The sequence below is a fragment of the Eucyclogobius newberryi genome, unplaced genomic scaffold (assembly GCF_026437365.1).
Source record: "Eucyclogobius newberryi isolate DKJ021-1_F unplaced genomic scaffold, fEucNew1.0.hap1 SCAF_2, whole genome shotgun sequence".
Lineage (NCBI taxonomy): Eukaryota > Metazoa > Chordata > Actinopteri > Gobiiformes > Gobiidae > Eucyclogobius > Eucyclogobius newberryi.
In genome coordinates this window covers 40232365-40254435 of record NW_027315834.1, presented here as the reverse complement: position 1 = coordinate 40254435, position 22071 = coordinate 40232365, and the positions used below count along the sequence as shown (strand labels likewise).

The 22071-nt window shown below is 40.8% G+C and overlaps 2 protein-coding genes across 5 annotated transcripts in view; both read left to right on the top strand.

Moving 5' to 3' along the window:
- Positions 1–8996, top strand: part of sh2d3ca (SH2 domain containing 3Ca) — an 84356-nt gene extending 75360 nt beyond the window's left edge. The window contains exons 9-15 of one of the 4 annotated variants that reach the window (XM_072455325.1): positions 1064–1424; positions 4210–4339; positions 4418–4533; positions 5321–5492; positions 5576–5687; positions 6417–6623; positions 7252–8996. In XM_072455325.1, coding sequence (XP_072311426.1) covers positions 1064–1424; positions 4210–4339; positions 4418–4533; positions 5321–5492; positions 5576–5687; positions 6417–6623; positions 7252–7427 — 1274 coding nt within the window. In that variant the 3' untranslated portion in view covers positions 7428–8996. The remainder of the gene's footprint in view (positions 1–1063; positions 1425–4209; positions 4340–4417; positions 4534–5320; positions 5493–5575; positions 5688–6416; positions 6624–7251) is intronic. The other 3 variants (XM_072455323.1, XM_072455322.1, XM_072455324.1) reach the window with 3 other exon arrangements.
- A 3066-nt stretch (positions 8997–12062) lies between these two features.
- urm1 (ubiquitin related modifier 1) lies at positions 12063–20987 on the top strand. Its single transcript, XM_072455320.1, has 5 exons — positions 12063–12140; positions 12495–12565; positions 17798–17879; positions 19913–19961; positions 20368–20987. The coding sequence occupies exons 1-5, from the start codon at positions 12106–12108 to the stop codon at positions 20434–20436; spliced, it is 306 nt and encodes a 101-aa protein (XP_072311421.1). The 5' UTR covers positions 12063–12105; the 3' UTR covers positions 20437–20987.
- The last annotated feature ends 1084 nt before the right edge of the window (positions 20988–22071 follow it).

Genomic DNA, 22071 nt, shown 5'->3' with positions numbered 1-22071 from the left:
TGATCAACCTGTTAAGATTGTGTTCATTATAGTCAGTATTATAGAGTATTATAGAGTATTATAGAGTATCATAGAGTATTATAGAGTGCGCTAAGCAACCGGGAGAAAATGGTCTTTGTCCTCCAAATAGGGATGTAGCGATAATTATTGATTATTGTAACGAAAAACTATACATTATACTGTTATTTGCGATTACTGAGAACGTGACCAAACAACTGTGTAATCTTTATTTATCCATCCATTGTCTAACATGTTACTGTTCCTCAATTTTGTCACCAGCTTTGCAAAATCATACTTTCAGAATGACATTATAAAGTTGATGTGACAAAAATTATAAAGCATGCAATTTAGATTGATAAGTTAAAAGAGATTAGATTAAAAGTAGAAGTTAAAACAACTAAATAATTTACTTGAGTCAATTATAACTTAAAAATACCATCCATCCATTTTCTACCGCTTGTTCCCTTTCGGGGTCGCGGGTGACTGGAGCCTATCCCAGTGACTTCGGGCCTTAGGCGGGGTACACCCTGGACAGTGGCCAACTTGTCGCAGGGCCAACACAGAGACATAGACATTATAGACAGTTCACGCTCACATTCATTCACTAGGGCCAATTTAGAGTCACCAATTTTGCCTGACACATACATGTCTTTGGACGGTGGGAGAACCCGGAGAACCCGGAGAGAACCCACGGTAACACGGGGAGAACATGCAGACTCCACCCAGAGAGATCATGTGATGTTGGTCTGGTCCAGGAATCGAACCCATGATCTCCTTCTTGGGAGGCAAGAGCGCTAACCGCCTTTGCCACCGTGCACCACTTAAAAATACCATTTATTTAATTTGATTGTGTTTAAATAACTTAGAAATGTTAAGTGGTTAAGTAAGTTGTAAGTACCAGGCTTCTCCAGATGTGTTATTGGCAAGTTTGAGGTTAAGATTGCACTTCCATACGTTTTGTGTACTTCCATACGTTTGAATTGTACTCAGGCACTAATCTATTTCCCTGGCCTGCACGTAAACTGAGTGACTTCTTATGTTTAGCCTCTGCTCTTTCTCTCAGTAACCAGGCAGAGATGTCACTCAGGGGGGCGTGCCCTCGCTGTAGTCCCGCCCTCTCCTGTACTGCGGCGTTCCAGCGATCCACAGCTCAGCCCCACAGCCTGCGATAACCCACCTGAACACCACACCTCTCACTCCGCCCACTCCTCGCCCGCCCACCACGCCAACTACCCCTCGCATTCCGCAGAGACGGCCGGAAGCTACTGCGACCTCAGACCGTGCGCCCCGCCCAAGCCCCCCACCAAGAGCTACGTGGAGAGGCTAAGAGTGGAAGAAGGGAGGGAGCAGGGGGTGAAGGGGGACGGAGAGGGGCTGTTCAGTGCGCCGCAGGTGGAGAACGCGTCTTCGTTCAGGCCGTCCAGGTACGATAAGCAAGCACGCACACACACACACACACGCACACACACGCACACACGCACGCACACACACACACATACGCACACACACACACGCACGCACACACACACACACACACAGCACACACAAAACACACACGCACACACACACACACACACAGCACACACAACACACACACGCACACACGCACACACGCACGCACGCACACACACACACACACACACACACACACACACACACACACATACACACACACACATACACACGCACACACGCACACACACACACACACGCACACACACGCACGCACACACAGACACACACAGACACGCACACACACACACACACGCACACACAATGTATTATCGTTTAAAACATTGTAACAAAATGTAGTGGGTCAAGAAATGTGTAAACAAGGAATATACTTTTGAGATCACGTAGAGCAGTGTTTTTTGTGTGTGTTTTTATATATATATTATAAAAGAAACTTAGAGAACAAACAGGACAAGACCAGAGAGTGAAAAAAACGAAATCAAAAGGAGATAGTGTAGCCCAAAGAACAAACCAGAAAATAAAATATGTTCCATCTGTCCCAGTGTCTGAATTCAAAGTAAGTTCAAAGTAAATGTACATTTTTCCATTTTGTAAAAGTTATTTCAGTCCATTTTCTTTTTATTGCTTTTTTTTGCGGCTGCCAAAATTATTTTCCACAGGTATCCAGCAATCATTTCCATTGTTGGAGACACATCAAATCAAATGGAACATCCGGTCTGCAGTTCAGTTTTGTGTTTTGATTTGATCCGTTTTTGATCAGTTTAACTTTTTTTGATTTGTTGCACACATTTTAAAAAATGGTGCAGATATTGTCCTTGTCCCTGTGTCTGGTTCTTTCTATTTGATGACTGTTTTGCTTTGTCAGCTGGTTCAAAAGTTGCTCAGGACACTTCAAAATACTGATTGAGTGAATAAATACATATACTCTGGTATATTTGTCTCCCCAAGGCACACCTGAGAATTCCTTAAAGCACACTTGTGTTCACTGGTGAAAAGTTAATTATGCAGTCAGTACTAACGATGCTGTAACATGAACATCTGATCGTTTTATTTAGTTTATTCTATTTTCCCGTTGAATTAGACACAGATCAGCCATTTGTCTGTGTAGTGTGAATGTGTTTAAGCTCTTCAAAATGACCTGCCTTAGCATGCAGTATGACTTTAAATCAAACTAGACGTGTCAAGGCAGAAACAAACAGCATTTATAAGGATGCAGACGTCAAAATCTATTTATTTTCCAATTATGTTTGACTGGAGCCTTCTTCAGATCTTTTTCTTTGGACCAGGAAAATTAAGTTGTTTTTCTCTCCTTCTGCAGCCCTTTTTTTTCTCAGTGTATGTTTTCATTTGAAACAAGAAAATGAACTTTCATCTGTATATTATTGGAAAAGTGCAGTCAGTAATCCAATGTCCTTTAACATGATATCACATTGGTTGCATTGGTTTTCTGTTTGTGATACTTTTCATCTGTTTGGATTGACTGATGCTCATGCATCACATTCAGTTATTTTCAAAGGTCACTGCTCCTCTGCACAGGCGTGAGGAAACCAAAGCTTTTACAGTACAAATGCAGCCCAGACTGTCAAACAGAGGGAAGCTTAGAGTTTGCTGTCCACTGGGATGTGGCCTGAGGGCAGGATTTCACTGTGAATACACTGTGTACTGATGAGACTCACTGCACGGACACAAGCAACATGAATACAACTGACATGGAGCAGATTTTCAGACAAATGTACACAATACTACCAGTACACAATACTACCAGTACACAAAATACTACCAGTACACAATACTACCTGTACACAATACTACCTGTACACAATACTACCAGTACACAATACTACCTGTACACAATACTACCAGTACACAATACTACCTGTACACAATACTACCTGTACACTATACTACCAGTACACAATATTACCAGTACACAAAATACTACCAGTACACAATACTACCTGTACACAATACTACCTGTACACAATACTACCTGTACACTATACTACCAGTACACAATACTACCTGTACACAATACTACCAGTACACAATACTACCTGTACACAATACTACCTGTACACTATACTACCAGTACACAATACTACCAGTACACAATACTACCTGTATACAATACTACCTGTACACTATACTACCAGTACACAATACTACCAGTACACAATACTACCTGTACACAATACTACCTGTACACAATACTACCTGTACACTATACTACCAGTACACAATACTACCAGTACACAATACTACCAGTACACAATACTACCTGTACACAATACTACCAGTACACAATACTACCAATACACAATACTACCTGTACACAATACTACCTGTACACTATACTACCAGTACACAATACTACCAGTACACAATACTACCTGTACACAATACTACCTGTACACAATACTACCTGTACACAATACTACCAGTACTGGGTTTGGGCTGTAAAGCAATACTTTCAATTCTTGTTAAAATAAAATGTTGGCTAGTTTGTCGTAAAAATGATTTCTTTGTTTTATGTTTTTGAGATAAAATATTGACCATAAAAGGGAAAAGTAACTATATTTATAACAAAAAAATATTATTTTGGAAGACACAGTACAAACAAATAATGGCACAGTTGACTTCACATTAATAAAACGAGTCCATAAGCTAGAGGAAGACCTATTCATTTATAACACGCAATCGTCTATATTAACAAAAAGCCGTTGTGCTTGTTTCCAGGTTTGAGTCATGCCTTTTACCAGCGGAGAACAAACCTCTGGAGATGACCGTGCTGAAGAAAGTCAAAGAGCTTCTGGCTGAGGTGGACGCACGGACGACAGCTAAACACATCACTGCGGTGGACTGCAAGGTATCTTTGCATTAACACGGAATCGACATCAAACCTCAGTATGACAGACAAAACTAATCACTTCTTGTATTGTTGTAGGTGGCTAGAATATTAGGAGTCAGCACGGAGCAGCAAAGGATGATGGGAGTGTCCTCGGGTCTGGAGTTACTGACTCTGCCACACGGACACCAGCTCAGACTGGACCTGCTGGAGAGGTACACAGTCTTTTTAATGGCCTTCTGTATCATTCAGGGGCTACTTCATTAATACAGCTATTGACCCAGCCTTCAGTCTTCTCTGTTTGCCTCTGTCCTCTTTTGCTCCTCCTTCCTCCTTTACTATATTTAAGTTCTCCTACTGCTTTTAATTTGTCACTCTTGTTAGATGTGGGGAATAATTCACTTGCGCATCTATGGAATGAATACTTCTTCTCAGAGTAGTTTTATGACACCAGACTTTTACTTCTACTTCAATAATATTATGTTTGAAGTAACAGTCGACCTAGTCTTTCTCGAGTTTGTGGTCATTTTACACGCTGTGAGCCAGACTAAGGGTGCGTTCACACTTGTACTTTCAACACAATCTGACACTAAAGCAGGACTAAACCCAAAACTAAAACTAGTCTACACCAGGACAAACAAAGACTAAATCAAGTCCACATCTGGACTAAAATGGGATCATCTTAGAAAAACATAATGAGCCTGTAAGTGTCAAAACTTAATGTTGGCAGAATTTAATTATTTGAGTGCCTGTGCTTCAGATATTAGCATTTTAAAACATGTTTATAGGCCGACTGTCACACACCCCTTTGAACTCCAGTTACCCACAACACCTAACAGCAATACACGGATAAGAACTCATGAATTAACACAAACATAAGAAAGTTCATTTTCTCTTTCTTTGTCAACTAGTAAAACAATTTGTGTACAAGTGAAAAGTACTTTCACACTTTTCTCTCTACAATAGTATTCCTCTATTTACTATCTTCCATCCTTACTGCAGATTCTACACCATGTCCATAATGATGGCGGTGGACCTGTTGGGCTGCACTGGAAGCACAGAAGAACGGGCTGCTTTGCTCCATAAAACCATCCAATTAGCAGCTGAGCTCAAGAGCAACATGGGGAACATGTTTGGGTTCGCAGCAGTAATGAGAGCACTGGAGCTTCCACAGGTAACGCTCCGGCCATACACTGACAAATCTTCCATTCTCCAGCAATAGATTGACTGAGATGCGGTTCTGTTGTCTCGTTTCAGATCTCACGTTTAGAGCAGACGTGGATGACGTTACGGCAGAGACACACAGAAGGGGCCATTTTGTATGAGAAGAAACTCAAACCTTTTCTGAAAAATATCAACGATGGCAAAGGTTGGTTGGAGATTCTTCAGATCACACGCCTTTGTAGAGTCATAAAGAGGCAAATCCAAACCATTTGAATATGATACATACACAAAGTCTAAAGATTACGTTGCAACACTTCTTGAAGGAAGTTTTATTTGTTTGGAGCTTGGTATAAGCAAAAGGTTGATGAGCTGTAAGTTTGCCTTTCACAACAATGACTATATATCGACTCAACAAATAATAGCTGGAACAATATATTGGGGCTCAATATTTATTATGTGCACATTTTCTTCACAATAGTGCAATTTATTTGTAATCCGATAAGATTTGAGAGAGTTGAATATGTTTTATGGCTAATTATTGGTTTTGTTGCAGCACATGTCTTTTCAATGATACTGTGGCTTTAAAAAATGGTTTGCTGGGAATGTCCTGCTTTATTGTTGTTGTGTCAGTGTCAGTTCAATATCATTGTTTATCGCGATACTTTTCTGCAGCAATATATCGTGCTTCAAAATTGTCTAAAACCTGTTCTTGTCCAGGTTTAGTCTCAGTTCAATCCCTATTTTGGCGTGGTGTACGGGCTAATCCGCGGCCTACTAAAATATTTGCCCATGTAAATAAGTACCCATCTATTTTATCTGTCAAAACATGCATCTGAACATGACAGTTTGACTTTATTGCATTCTTCCTGGTCAATTACACCCAAAATGTCATGAAACAAACTGAAGAATCCACACATCCCCTTCTCGTCTGCAGAGTCCAGTGTCCTGTCCAACACCACGTTCCCCCACATCATCCCCGTCCTGTCTCTGCTGGAGAGAGGCGTCGCTCTGGGCGAGGGGCTGGAGGCCTGGGAGAGTGCGGAGGTCGGGGTCGACGTAATCATGCATCACCTGGAAGCAGCTCGAACCATCGCTCATCACGGCGCCATCTACACAAGCAACGCTGAGACCAAACTGCGAGGTACCTCATGTGAACCTCTTCGGACGCGCGTGTAATGACGCCAGGTGTGATTAGTGTCCGGGATGTGGAAGGATCATGTTTTCCTGTGGCCACTGTGTTTACTGTATTGATCCTTAACCTTCGCCGATCGGTTCTCAGTTTGAGCTCATTACTGCTTTATTGAATGGGCCTGTCAATATCTCTCAGCGCACATCTTTATATTCAGCTTGCTTTGAACGCAGCTGACCTGAGATCACTCGCCTCGTCTTGATTAAAACACGCTCAGATGTATTCAGCTTCGTGTTTTGTGTTTTATCATTTAGATTATTCTAGATATGGGATTTGGTTTATTTAAATCACTGTAGGGGAAATGTTATTAAAGTACTCATGAATATTTCTCAGTAGTTCCTGTACTTTGTGTGGTACTGTGATATTAATGTTTACAGATGAATACACATTACCTGGAGGGCAGCAGTAGACTGTGTGCCTCAAAAGTGTATCCAGATATGGCTCAGAAACATGTCGTTGTCAATGAAAATAACGCATTGTATAATATTTATAGTATAACATAGGTTTGTGCCATTTATATTTTCCAAAAGTTATAAAAACGTACCATAGTGATTTTATTTTCCCATTTTGCTCTCCACAGAGTTACAGGAGCAAGCAGAGATTGGCGAAATCTTTCAAACCGAGTTTCAGATGCGTCTTCTCTGGGGAAGCCGTGGCTCTGAGGGCAGCCAGTCAGAGCGCTACGAGAAGTTTGACAAAGTCCTGACCGCGCTGTCACACAAGCTGGAGCCTCCTGTCCGTCAGAGCGAGCTATAGCACCTGCCGTTCCCTTCCACCTGCTGTCACCACTGCACCCCTGAGTGAGCCTCTGTGACCCTGTGACACCCAACACTGGACTGATGTTTCTGCTCTGCATCGGCACAGAGCGGACACTTGAAGAGACGATTATAAAGGAGCAAGTTAAGAGGCAGCTAGAGCTAGTGATGTGAGCAATAGTAGAACCCGAGGAGACGGACTCATAATAACCACGTGTTGCACTCCTTAAGGCACAGATATGTTTCGCTCTGTGGACTTCCTCACTTAGTGCAAAATAATGAAACGCAGCAGGGACAAGATGGACTGAGTGAAAGGAGGAGACCGTCTTTGTGCTTGGTACAAACTGTTACATGTGTCGGAGTGACGCTCCAAAGCAGCACAGAGCGCTGTTGTTTCACCCACTGCTGTCACACACTGTAGCGGATAAGACAATAACAAAATACATAGCTCATAAGAGGTGTATTGTGAGTGTGAATGTGTGTGGATGTGTTTTATGAATGTTTACATTCCTACTTTTTATCTCATCAATTCTGTATGTGCTTTTTAGTCTTATTTATTGTTTTTATGAAATTACCAAAACGATTTGGACATTCATCCGGCCGCCTCATCTGTCAGTGCTCATTGAGGATCGACTTTATTAAACCCCATTAAATATGTATCAGACAGTCCCATTGAATATCATCAAACATTTATTAGGCATGCATTAATAAATGAATCAGAAATGAAGCATTTATACTGCTAATGCATCAACATGGTTATGAGGGCTTTGCAAGTTGTTAAAATATTAGACAAAGATTTTTTTCTTGATTGTATTTTTCACTAACACATTTAATTTTCTTCTACATGTGTGTAAAGCAATACTTCAGTGTACAACCTGTCATTCACTGAATATGAAATAAATAAAAATATACTCTGATGATCCCACACAAATTGCAATCTACAATGTGAAACATGTTCCTCTCAAGACAAGAGATACAGTCGACTGTCACCTTGAGATTGTGGACTACTGTTTGTTTTCAGGTGGAATGCTGCTTTAAACTATTTCTATGTAAGTTCATTTTGAACCAGCTCTCGCCTTTTGTATTTTAAGTGACAGCGTTTCAAAATGTATTTTTGTTTTAAATGTGGTTATGATCTAATCCACTCATTAGTCATTGTTTGACTGCACTGTTCTGTTACAGTATTTGTTTGAGAATAGCCAACACTGTACAATCACTTTGACCAAAGGGCTCTGACCCCTGGAGACCACATGCAATCCCCATAGTTCAGGATATCCCATTACTTTAAAATGTGTTTTATATACCGTACTTTGCCCCAATTTATTTATAATGTGAAAGCCAATCAAGCGTTTCAAAAGCAAGGCCTCGTTTTTATACAGTTGTAAGTTGAGACTGCTAATTCCACTGTTTATGTTAACAGTTGATGGTAGTTTGCCATTCTCTAACTCAGACCAGTGGTTCTCAACCTGTGGGTCGGGACTCCCCTGGGGGTCGCAAGAGGATTTCAGAGGGTCCTCAGATGATTTAGGGGAAAACTGAAAATGCAGTTGTCTTAAACAAGTGGTAATTGTAGATCCCTTTGTTTGCAAACCAGATTCATTTATCTAGGCCTATGCCCACCATTAGACATATAGTTTTTTAATTTCTGTTTGGGGAACACAAATGCCAACAATTGTTACAATGGGGGGACTGAAAGCCTTTGAGAACCACTGAGTTACACTATTGTGTTCTGAAAAGATACAGAAAGCCATTCCCATTTCTTCCCAGTAGAGTGCGCCCTTTAGTGAGAAAACAGTAAACCCACAATTGTACTGAAGTGGTGGCTGCCAAATGCTTTCCTTTTTGATTGGGACAAGTTGCTGAAATGTTTGTTGAATTCTGTTTGCTCAAAAGTGCTCAGACAGGACTGAATGATGGAAACCTTAAAAGCAAAAAAGCCTATGATAAAATATTGTATGTCATGTTTTTTTATGTACTGTAAAAAGCAATTCACTTCTCTTTTTTTTAAATAAAATGAATGCCCATGTGTTTGTTTGGTTTCCACGTGTTTAAAGAGCATTTAAACAGCATCATATTTATTAGAATATCACAGAAATTGCAAAGTCTTTTTATTCCTAGAATATATTTATAGTTTTAAAACAATTACAACATTACATGCTTGATGCTTTTACAGCATATTTTTGCCATTGAATAACATTACCAGCTTTGTTTCTCACAATTCCAAGATAGATAGTTGATCAAACAAGATAGTTTTCGACATGACATAAAACAAACATTTAGCTCTAAAAGTCAGCAGAAAAACAGTTACACATTCGAATTGAAATTAATTCAAACATATAATTGCTTTCTACTAACGCTACATGATAACCATGAAAGTAATGCATATAAATAGTATGCAGTTAGTATTGACCAGTTAACAGTTAATAGTGACTCACACGATATCCAGTGCGTCATATTAACCAGCAGGGTAACAACCCCCAGGGCCTCTGCAGATCCAGAGCAGGCCTCAGTAGTGTACATGTGCATAAGTGTTTATGTGTATAAGTGTTTGTGTGTATATGTGTATATGTAGGTGTCTGCAGTCTACTCTTGGCTCCGATCGCACTGTTCTGTAACCCTTTGTTCCTCTTTTATCATCTCCACCAGCAGCACTCTCTCCTGACAGTGTTTTATGCCTCCAGTAGGTGACAGTTTACGAGTGCTGCCTTGCAAAGAAGTGCCCGTCGCGGGGTGCACTGGGCATGCGAGTTGGTGCAAAAAGCCTCTGACATTGTTGTGCAGACAGGTCTATGGTGATGGCAGCGGGAGGCAGACAGAGACAGATGGAGTGTGTTCCTCTGCTTTTGTCGCCATGCGTGTGTATATGAGAGCCACCACACAGATGTTGGAGTGCCGCTGTTGCACAGGCCCTCTTCATGCAGAAGGCAGCAGTGCGGCCCGGCAGCTGTTACACTGTGTTTTCCAGGTGATACCTAAAATAGATAGTAAGAGAATATGATTAGGCTTTGATACAAAACGGAGAGAGACAACCAAAGCGCATCAGTGGACAATGGACAAAGAGGAAAGAATAGGATGGGGCTACAATGGTAAATTATCATCCCCTTTGCTCTTTGTCTCCGCTCTCCATACAGTTTCATAGGCGTAACATGTTATGAATGTAATCTCTAAGGGGATTCTCCCTGCTTGGTATCATGGTACATGTTAATTTCGGAGCCTCGTGTTCTTTATTGAAACACACCCAAAACCCTCTCCGGCCTGCAAGCCAGCCATGCAGCCATCCAAGCATCATCATTCAGCCCTAATCCATCCCAGTCCAGGCTTATCCCTTGTGCTGCTCATGGTCACCTGTCATGTGTGACCCAAGCGCTGGAGTCATTTGCTCGCAGTGCAGCAGATGCTTCTGCAGCACAGGTGATCCAGAGGTGCTGTGCTGAGATAAACAAGAAGAAATGTAGGAACACCATTTGTTAAACTAGGCAAGGCAGGAGTGTCATAATTGTATTAAACAGAAGTTTGTAAAACAAAAACCATAGACTATAAAAAAACTATAATAACCTCACTTTTCTATTTACAAAATAACATCTAAAAAAAGACCCGATCAAGATTGCAGGACCTGACACCCAGTCCAGAAACAGAGTCATTCTACATCCGTGAAACATATGGCTCTTCACTTTCTCCTTAAAGCATTTGCATGTCTCACTTTTCAGCTTGTGACACTCAGCACATCTTTATTATGGTTTAAACTTTCCTCGGGTTGTGTGCACCATTGGGAGACGTTTTCCCGCCTGCCTCTCTCACCCACGCATCACACTGGCCCCTGCCAGGCCCCTGGTCGATCTGTCTATGTGCCCCTGCACTGACTCCTCATTAACACATGAATACAGACAGGCAAAGGCCTGCTATGGCTTGGACGCCAACAGAAGGCAGGAGATTTGCAATTCAAACCTCTGACCGACCCCCTTTTTACCCCCACCCATATCCTCCCAGCCATGTATACTGGGAATGGACCTGTCACTGCTATGATTGAGGATCTATACATGTGGAGAAAAGGGAGAGACAGACAGATGTGCATTCACACACCCATGACATGCTCCCTGTATTTCTATCATTATAAATAGTACACCAATATAAATATTTCGCCGATACAAACTAACACACACAAAGAATCAAAGAACCAACAGATCTACTAAAGTTGTTATTATATATATAGATAGATAGATAGATAGATAGATATAGATATACATAGATATGTATATATATATATATATATATATATATATATATATATATATATATATATATATATATAAATAGATAGATAGATATATATATAGATAGATAGATAGATAGATAGATAGATAGATGGATAGATTTTTTTTTCTTCATAAATTTAATAATGAGTATTTAACTTAATTTAAGTCACTCACAAGACTTTGTCCTTTACTGTTCTTGGGTAACCCATCTGTGCCGTTTAGATTACAGATGTAATTAGTTTGTAATATATTTGTAAAATGTAAACAAAAATAAATTGATTCGATGATTTGATGATGATTTGATTTGATAAACACACAATTCACACCTTCATGCTCTTCAGCTGTAATAGATCTATGCTCGTGTCGCCTGAAGAGCGCAGCCCGACGTCACTTCCTGTTCCGTCTCCTCTTGCACGTGCCAACAACATGGCAGCGCCCATATCCATAAACCTGGAGTTTGGGTAGGTTTATATAGGGTTTTATGCAATCTCGCCTTAATGCTGTTGTAAACTTATAGCGAGTTTACGGCGATAACTTTAACAATACATATTTACATCTTAAATAAATGTGTCGAGCATCTGCGACCTGAAGTACTACATTGCTTTACAGAAACAGCTAACAACAGCTAGCATATGTAACCTGACTTAATGCATTGAAGCCTTTTTATTTATTCATTTTTTATTCATATCTCGGCATTATGTTTTGTTTTATCTTTGACTCCGTAAGGACTACTTGTCTTCATGAAGTCGTTATTTAAGTAATTGTGTTTCATTTGCTTGTAAATGACTGTGTTATTCATAGTTGTATTTCTGCAGTGGAGGCGCAGAACTGCTGTTTGACGGCGTTAAGAAACACCACGTGACTCTTCCAAACCAATCAGAGCCCTGTGAGTACACTGTATACCTAATATTAACTTGAAAGTTAATGTTTTATGTATTTTTTTACATTCTTCTTTACCGTCTTAAATTTAATGACTGGTTTGGTTATTTCAGCCAAGCCTTTATACTGTTCCTTACTGTTATTACTATTAAAATGATATTCTATTAACTAGAGAGTAGAATATGATTTTATTAACTGAGTTATCGACAAATATTTCATTTTGAAATGATAAATAAAATGCAACACTATTAATTATGCATCATTAAAAAATAAAATAAAATGAACAGTGACAATGAAATAAGCGATCGAAGGTTCCAGCCAGGCCATTTAGCAATATTATGAGATTATGTTTAAGTGTAAGCATTAAAATAAGATAAAGATAAGCCTTTAATTGTTTTTATACAACTTTTGTCCAAATACACCAAATATGTTGTTGATTTTGTAATATACCAATTCATATTATGTGAAACTACAATATTACAGTTATAAAGGATTTTTTGCCCATTGGCTTTAATAGAAAGGACAGTTTAGTGTGAACTGGGGATGATGTGGGACAATAAAGGATTATCTTATCTTATCTTATGAGCGAGAAGGGAGGACATGCAGTAAATTGTCAGTCAGGATTCAAACTTCCAAAACTGTGGCCTGCTGCTTGTCTTGACCCTTCATTCAGTCAGTGCTGCTGGGCGGCCACAGTCCTGTTACCACTGCTACTGCATGTGCAGGGGTTTCCATGCAAATGTCACCCTAATCAAACAGGAATTGACTCAGGAAAAGTCTGGTACAATACAACCCGGTCAGCAACACTGAACAAATGACTCTGTCAGGAGTTGAGTTGAGAAAGTATTTTCTTCTTAAATATAAATGTATAAATGTAGCAATAAGTCTGCACAGGATGTCCACAGGAATAATACTAGTCGTGCTGGATTTTTAGAGGGAAAGGAGGCACATATTAAGAGATAAAATATATATTGCAAACTTTAATGTCCCTTCTGAGAGAAGCAAAATGCTTGTCCAGGACTTTTCCAGCTCACCTTCTGCATGACGACTTCTTACTTGTTAATACATAAAACCTCTTCACCCCTGGATCCATATTGATTGAATTTTATGTGACTGTGAGACCCAGACTCTTTCTATCACAGGTCACTAACGAGTCATAGCCGTGCCAAGGGAGACCTGCCTGAAGCTCTTTTCATTTCCTAACCTCAGCTCAGGACTGGGTCGAAGACTGGTAGTTTGATAGTTGTTTGTTTGCCGATATTTGTAGAAGCTATACATTTAAAAAGTTAGCACTGCCTTGAGCGAAGGCGCTATAGCAGTGTTGCTTATCCCAGCAAGAAAGTCAAAATATGTCCCTTTTGTTCTTTGAACAAAGGGTTTTCATTTGTGAAGCTATGTCGTGTTACCAGGACAACAAAAAGACAAAAGTTTACCAGAACAAGGAATGTAAAACACAAATGAACTTGCTGCACTAGCCCAAGTCAAATATATGAGCACTTATAGGCACTAGAAAAGGAGAATGCTTAGCCCCTTTTAAATAGATTTATGCTGTTAAATTACACAAAGATTTGAATAGTATAGAAAAAACAAGTTGATTATTTTTTAGTTGAGCTGTTTGCAAGTCAATCATTATCCACACTTCATGATTACTAAAGGGAAAGATCTGAAAATGATGCCTGTTTCCTGGTTATTGCTCGTTTAGCAAGTTGTTATTAAGTCCAGTCTATGCTTGTGTACAATGTTCCTCAACTATCCAGCTCTTTTATAAGAATATATTTGTTTCCGATAGATGCGTGAATGTCTGGCCGTAGCGATCGCCGGGTGTGGAGCAGGCAAAAATAATTGGTTCTCAATCTTTCGCATTTCGCTTTGACCCCAGCCCGGTGATTGATGACCCTCGACTGAAAGCCCCCACCCCCACACAGACACTCACATCCACAACAAAACCCCTGGTCTGTACGCCGCGCACACCGTTTGCCCCACGTATCACCAGCGAGATGGATCGCTCGCCCCGTTCCCCGCGCAACACGACCGACTCAAATATGCACTCCAAATTCAAAGGGAGAAAATAGCCAGTCGTTTAGTGTTTGCCGTTTCTTTTAACCACAATGCAAAGCGGCTGGGGTTTGAAATTGCGTCAAAATGGCGCCTTTTCCCTCCCCTTCGTCGGTTTCTCCTTTCCCACCCACGCAACGCAGGCTTTCCCAGAATGCCTCTGGAGCCTGTGACGCATTTTCTGCACTCCTTCGTCTGTGCGCCCTCATCCTTTTGCCCCTCCATCTGTTTATCTTTTTTATCGTAATCAACATCAACCCTGCGTCTTCATCGAAGGTCACTCCCCCAAGCCATGCACTATTTAATTTGTGATGCGATTCTGTATTTCCTTTAAAACCTTTGCTGCTTTACACCGTGTCCCACGTATGGCTTGCTTGAAATGAATCGTCAAGTTAAGGCTACCTGTTTATGTCCCCCTGTGCAACTTTTACATGGTTGACGGCCGAGCGCGTTGGAAGGAGGATATAAAATCAGGAGGGCAAAAGGTAGAAGCAGAAAGAGGGAGAGAGAGAGATGGAGAGAGAGAGATGGAGAGAGAGTCAGCGAGAGAGTCAGCGAGAGAGAGAGAGAGAGGAGGGGCTGGTTTTATGAGTGTGCGTGAAAGGAAGAGAGGCCGAGCAAATGAAAAAGTAAATGGGCAGTGGGATGAAAGAGCGAATAAGGGGTAATGGTGGAGAAAAATACCAATCGTCCGAGGCAGAAAGGAGTCTCCACAAAGAAGGAGTTATGACTGCACCAGTGATTAGTTCTGTTTTTAGCCCTGCAGAGGGACAGGTCAATATTCACAGCTTTGTCGTTTTGTGTGCATGTCTTTTAAAGCGAATTGTTCATCTCCTTTTTTACACATACTTATGAGCAGATTTTTTTCCCCATACTCAAGCCCTCGAGAAAGCCAGCACTGTCATTATACCACCAAGCCACAGACTGATGTGCATTCAACCTGGGCAGGACGCAGCGAGGCACAAAGCCATACGTGTTTTTTTATGTTCACGTCATATGATCCTATGTTTCATGACGAGGCGGGTGTCTCCAGAGGTGCGTTTGCCATGCAGTGACACGCAGAGTTGTAATGACGAAAGGTGCAGGCGTCTTAACCGCCGTTTTAAGCTCGTCTGGTGATTTCTTGGTTTTACAAACGCACCTAGCCTCTACGTACACCTTTCTGTCAGCGCTGCAACAAGTTCATCGATTAATCGCAACTAATTGTAATCGAATAGCGGTTAACTGGTCAAAACACGGACTCCAAAACAGGCCATGATCTGAGAGAAGAGTTTTTATTACTCGGACAGAGCAAGAATCGCATAAAACGACATGGGAAATGTGTAAATGTTGTGCTTTTAATTGAAACACCCTTTTGACAAAACAATCTCTGCCCGGATGTCCTCAGTCCAGCTCTAACTGGGTAAAATGGGTTCTAAACGACAAAATGATTAATCGAAAGTACAATCGAATATATCAAATCAAATAATTGTTAGTTGCAGCCCTAACGTCTCTAACATTATTAATGATTGGTGCACAATAGGGCTGGGACGTTACATTTTTGTGTCAAACATTTATTTTATACACTTGAGACTTTTTAAATATGTTATCAAGCAAAAAAGGTTGAAATATGCTAACTGAAGGCTTCTAGATAGAGGATATTTATGAAAAAAGTGAATTATTGATGAAAAATCAGATTTTTATTTAGTTTTTTTCCCCATATTGCGTTTATATTTCCACTGTCTTGGGTAAAAAAAAATATTCTGTGTGTGTGTTTTAGGGTCTGTATAGTCCAGATAACAATTATAATTATCAAAATATAACTATGATTATGTGTTATAGGTCACAATTAAGCAAATGAATCACCCTAGTGTACAACATATTGCAGTTTTGATCTGTTTTCATGATCCATAAGTACAGTCATTTCCGCTGCTAGTTTAAAATAATTGCTGCACACTTGAAGTAAATGACAATCGCTTGGTGATGTGGTTTGCGACACACAGTCGTAATATTTTCATACATCGCGTGTCACGGTGGGTATCGCAGTTCATTCAGTCGCCGGTCTGTTACGAAATTGAGAATTGTAATGACGAGCATGCCTCCGGCTTCATCCAGAGGGTCAAGCGGCAGCGCGCTCGGCTAATGTGATATTAGCTTTTGGTTTGATGCGGCTGAACTCTTGAGTCTATGTGATGTAGTACGCCCACAGACTTGTGCTCGCTCCGCACACCTGGCTCCGAACGCTCGCCGCTCCATCTGCCGCCGCCATCCACGACCAGTCCTCCGTTTGACTTTTCATTTGAGACATTGCGCTGATCGTGGCATCTTCTTCTGCTGTATCTTGTCGCGTGTGTGTGTGTGTGTGTGTGTGTGAGCCAAGTTGCCGCGCTGCAGTCACACAATTTCAAGTCGTCCTGCCTCTGTATTTCGCACCTGTGATCGCACACGGGACAGCAGCGGCCGTGGGACTGCACTCCACCTATTTACGTCTCATAGTCTATACATAGCGTTCTGCTCTGTGCTAGAACAAAACGCCGTAAGGCCACACACACTCGCGCTCACACACACACACACGCTCAAATCTGTAGCGTTAACGTGCACCTTAACGTCAAGATATTCATTGTTGGATGTTTAGATGTTTTGTCCTTAAACCCCTCATTGTCATTGCCTTTGTGGCTGTCGGTCTGACGTGGCAAGGTCAATCTGATTGTTCAAGGGGTCAGACTCATAGAAAATTCAAGCCGCGCTGATATCCAGAAGCAGACTGGACACATTAGGGTTCGACTTGGACAAAGGATATTATTGTTGGGCTTTTCATTTAGCTTTTTATTGGGATGAACTGAATAATTTTAGCGGCTGTGCTGAGTTTTAATAAAGAACGTTTCATGTTATGTTTTAAACTCTGCAAGTCAAATAATCATATGTAAAGAAAATGATACAAATATTAGATTTACGTTTTGCATTTGGTCTGGTCTCCATCCAAGGTGAACGTTGGCGGTCTTGGCCCCCCCCAAACATACACTCATCCATATACATGCGCCTCCCCACGCACACACAGTACGGACGCATGTAGAGCCAGCCTCGTCCCGCCTGGCGCTTCTGTCGCGTCACATCGACCAGGAGGCTGGGACTGTGCACCTTGACCCCTCACCTCTGACCTTTGCCCCGTGTTGTCTGCCCCGGCTTTGTGCCCGTGTGTGTGCAGGGGACGTGAAGCAGCTGCTGGTGTGGATCCAACAGAACCTGCTGAAGGAGCGGCCCGAGCTCTTTGTGCAGGGGGACTCCGTGTAAGTGAGGCCTGCACTTGACACACACTTGATCTGATGCTGAACATGGACACCGTCCCTGAAGGAAGCTGTTCGAGTTGGGGAAACATTCAGGCTTTGAAGAGCATGCATACAGACACTGAACCAAGTAGTAGTTCTACCCGCAAGACCTTCAAAAAACAAATAGACAAAAAGTCCAAAATGAACATCTGAGGTCTTTAATTGATTAATTGGTCAATTAATTGCCAGCTTTTCTAATACTGAAGCTCGTCATGCTGAACAGAAGAGGAAAAATATAATGGCCTCTGAGAATTTACAAATAAATTAACCAAATATTTCTTTAAATGTACCAGTTTATAATGGCTTATAATGCCAGTTTTGAGGATGATTCTTGATTATTTCCTTTTATGTAATGTAAAATGATGCCAAGAATTCAGTGGTCAACAGTAAATCGATATTGTTTGATAAAGCGACCGGTTAATCGATTTAAAGAAACTGAACAGACGGACTATAAATAAATAAATCCAAATTTTGAACTAAATTTAACGCTTTCAACCACAAGCATTTTTGGAGCCCAATAGTCAAACCAAACATTTCCATCCAAAATAAAGTTGTACGTTTGAAACTTAAGATGTATTTATTATTAATGTAAGTTATGATTTGTCACTAAATGAACCAGAACAAAATAAGAATCTGCAGAAAATGTGATTGTGTAGATAATTTGTAAACACTTTGTGATGTCTCTTGTTTACACACAACAGCAGTGACAATGTAAAGAATAATTGTACTTTTTATCAGCGGTGTCGGCTGCAGGTCAAGCTGTATTTCTTTCCACTCTTTGCTGGAAAAAGGGGCTAACCTTCAGCTGATGGGTTTCAGTGCGATGATTACCTGTGTGCTGCTGTGCCTTCGTCCTTACATGTGTGTTTGTGTGTGTGTGCGCGTCCGGGGCACACAGCAGTCTTATAGGACTGGCTGACTTTTACAGCTGCCTTTGTGCACCACTATTTATAGCACCACCCCACCAATGAATGGAGAAAAAGCATGGCTACCTATAAACCCTATAGATTAGATGTGTGTTTTGTGTGCGCAGCACCAAGAGCCCGCACTGTCTTTAAAACACAATAGCACCACGGCATCACTAACACTTGCTTTTTCAACATTATTTAGCCTCATTTCCTCCTCCTTTTTGTCATCTCGGCTGTTTGCAGATGCTCGTTGTCACTGATCTCAGACAAGGTGCAACAGCAGCCGCTCGTTCAGACCCAAATCTACCCTGTATGTTTATGTATAATGTATAATGTATATTACGTGGAGATCATTTATTTTTCCTCAAGACAAACGTAACAACCTTTTGAAAGAAAGTGTGCACTGGTTGGGGCCATGTTCTCACCCTTCCCCATTACACCCATTACTTTTTCTTTCCCTTTTTTTTTCTTTTTTTTTTTGCAAACGAGAGATATTTTTGGACCCTCATTATTTTAATCTGACAGTTTTTACTATTATACGTTATTGCTAGTTTGTTAGAAAATTATCTATGGCTGGAGATTATGCACCAAATTCAATTCTAATCACAAATGTGTCCTAAATGTTCTACAAACATGCTTTTACTCATTAATGTTGTCCTTTGCGTGCCATTGTTACACTCTGACATAATATATTACAATTACATTATTATGTTTAATTTATTTTATTTTAATTGTATTTTTGTAGAAATTATCAGAAATTCTACACTTTTGTGAAAATAATCAATATTTATTATATTTCTGACAGGGAAGAAAATGTTTATTTTTACATTGAATTATTTATCATTATTTTTCAGATAAATCAAGCATATTATGCATACACTATATGTATAATTTATATTATTACTGTATGCATCCCGGAACTTGTAGATACAAATATTTAATGTTGTTTTAATGAAAAAATAAAAATGATCCTTTATTTTTCACTTGTATTTAACGACAGACTGTGATACATTAATATGACGTTTTCAGAAGCTCTTTCATTTCCTTTGGGACAGGGCGTCAGTGATGTGTTTTCTTGTCCCGCAGGAGGCCGGGGATCCTGGTGCTCATCAATGACGCAGATTGGGAGCTAATGGTGAGCAGCGACGCCTCGTTTGCCTTCACCTGTTCCACGCCACCACAAATGATCTGAGCTCAGGTGTCGACGCATCCTGTAAATGCGGTGATTTAACCCGCAGCGTGCCTCAGACCTCGGTCCTACACGGTTCTTCTGGCTCTTGACTGATGTAAATTGAGGAAAAGTGATTCTTGTGGTCATTACGTGTGTATTCCTCTGAGTAACGTGTCCTTTGGTTTGATCACTGAATACACACTCCGAGCTTCACTTTAATCTATTGATTCTATTACTGGATTGCCAACTTGTGAATTGGATGAAATGCTTGCCGTGGCTCAGATTCCCTTTGAGTTCTTAGTTCTCTACATTTCCACAGGATTGGTATATTATATTTCCTTATGTTAAATGTCTAATACTTTGTTTTCAGGGGGAGTTAAAGTACGAGCTGCAAGACCAGGACGACGTAGTGTTCATTTCCACTCTTCACGGAGGATAGATGGATAAGAAATAAGTGCCTCAACATGTATATAATATGGACTCGGGCCTTTGTTCACTTCCTCTTCGTGACAGCCCAATAACGTGCCTCCTGATTGGACGCGGCGCAGTGCCAGGCCTCACTGTGACCACTGAGCTAGTAGACATTAGTCTACAGGAATGACTTTAGCCGCCGTTACCATGAAAGGCATGCACTCGTGAGACATTCCAGCTTTAATGTTGGACCAAAGGACGTTCTCCTAAAGAGTGACCTGGCAGCAGAGCTTTGAAAATACTGTATTCATGCAAAAGAGATTGGGTTATTGGACAGCCTTTCAAAATCTATTGTGACTATAGTTGGTAGAATATTATAGATAATAGGTTGTGTATGTGGTTACATTACAGTGAGTGCAGATAACCCACCATGAGTCTGACATATACATTATCTTTATGTACTAATAATTAAAGAAAACATTGTTTTGTATTGTATTATATTTTGTAAACATGCTTAATTGGACAATGATGTATGTTTGTCCTGCAGTGATCAAATAAATAAATACAACAGAATAAATGAACAGTCAGTCTTCTGTTACAGGACGTTTTAATTTGCAGAAGATCTCTCCAGATTAAAGAGGCGACCCACTGAGAGGCTGCAGTGTCTGTAACAAGAACAGCTGTAGCTCAGTTTGGGCTGCAGCATTGAGAGGGCCACAGCCAAACGTTTGACTCAATTAGGATTTGACATGACGCCTGGATAACTCACGGTGATGGCTGAGGCTCTATCTGATCGATGTGCGCCGGCTCTGTGATCACATCGCAGTTTTAGGCTGATTAAAGCGGACTAAAGGGAGATTTCACCAAACTCGCATATTCATAAGTGGGGGATGGAGTGTGTGTCCGTGTGTACGGGCTAAGTGGAGTGTGTGTTACAGCACCGCTGCGGGAGGTCGAGGTCCTGCCTTCAGGCTGCCCACCCCAGAACGCCCGGGGCGACCTAAAACCTTTTTTCGGTTGTGAAGTCCGATTTGCAACGGGAAACCGAATCATAATGGCGCTAGAAAAGAAATGCTAATGAGGGTGCGAGGGAGAGAGACTACACAGTGAGTCAGCTGGTGCAGGCCAAGCGTGTTCATCCTACTGTAGGCCTCCTTCATTCTGCTCCTCAGTCTACAGTTCGCACTGTTTTAGGGTTGGAAGCTTTGAATGATGCGGATCCTTTGATATTTATCTTTTAAATATGCGCGCCACCGCATTTAGACCAACACAACCTTTATTTGTGACATGCGTGTACGTTTCCCACTGCGTGTCTGATCGTTATATGTGCGTATTAAGACCGCAAAGGAGCTGCTGAGGCAGAGCTGAACAGTCTCTTATAATAAGCTCATACTTTAGGCCTCAGGACGCTCAAAAGTTGCTGAATAAAAATAAATGTCCATTGGCATGTGTTTGAGAATCAGAAGGGCCAATGAGGAAGTTTGGCCAAATGGAGAGTTGATTTTACCAAATATCGATATACGTTTATAAATACAACAATTCAGATAGACAAAATATGAATAGATATAGGCCTGTACATGTAATATATTGATCAAAAAGAAACAAAATAACGCTCACGTGGCTGGTTTATGAAAGGCTGGCTAAATTGCTTATTATTTAACCT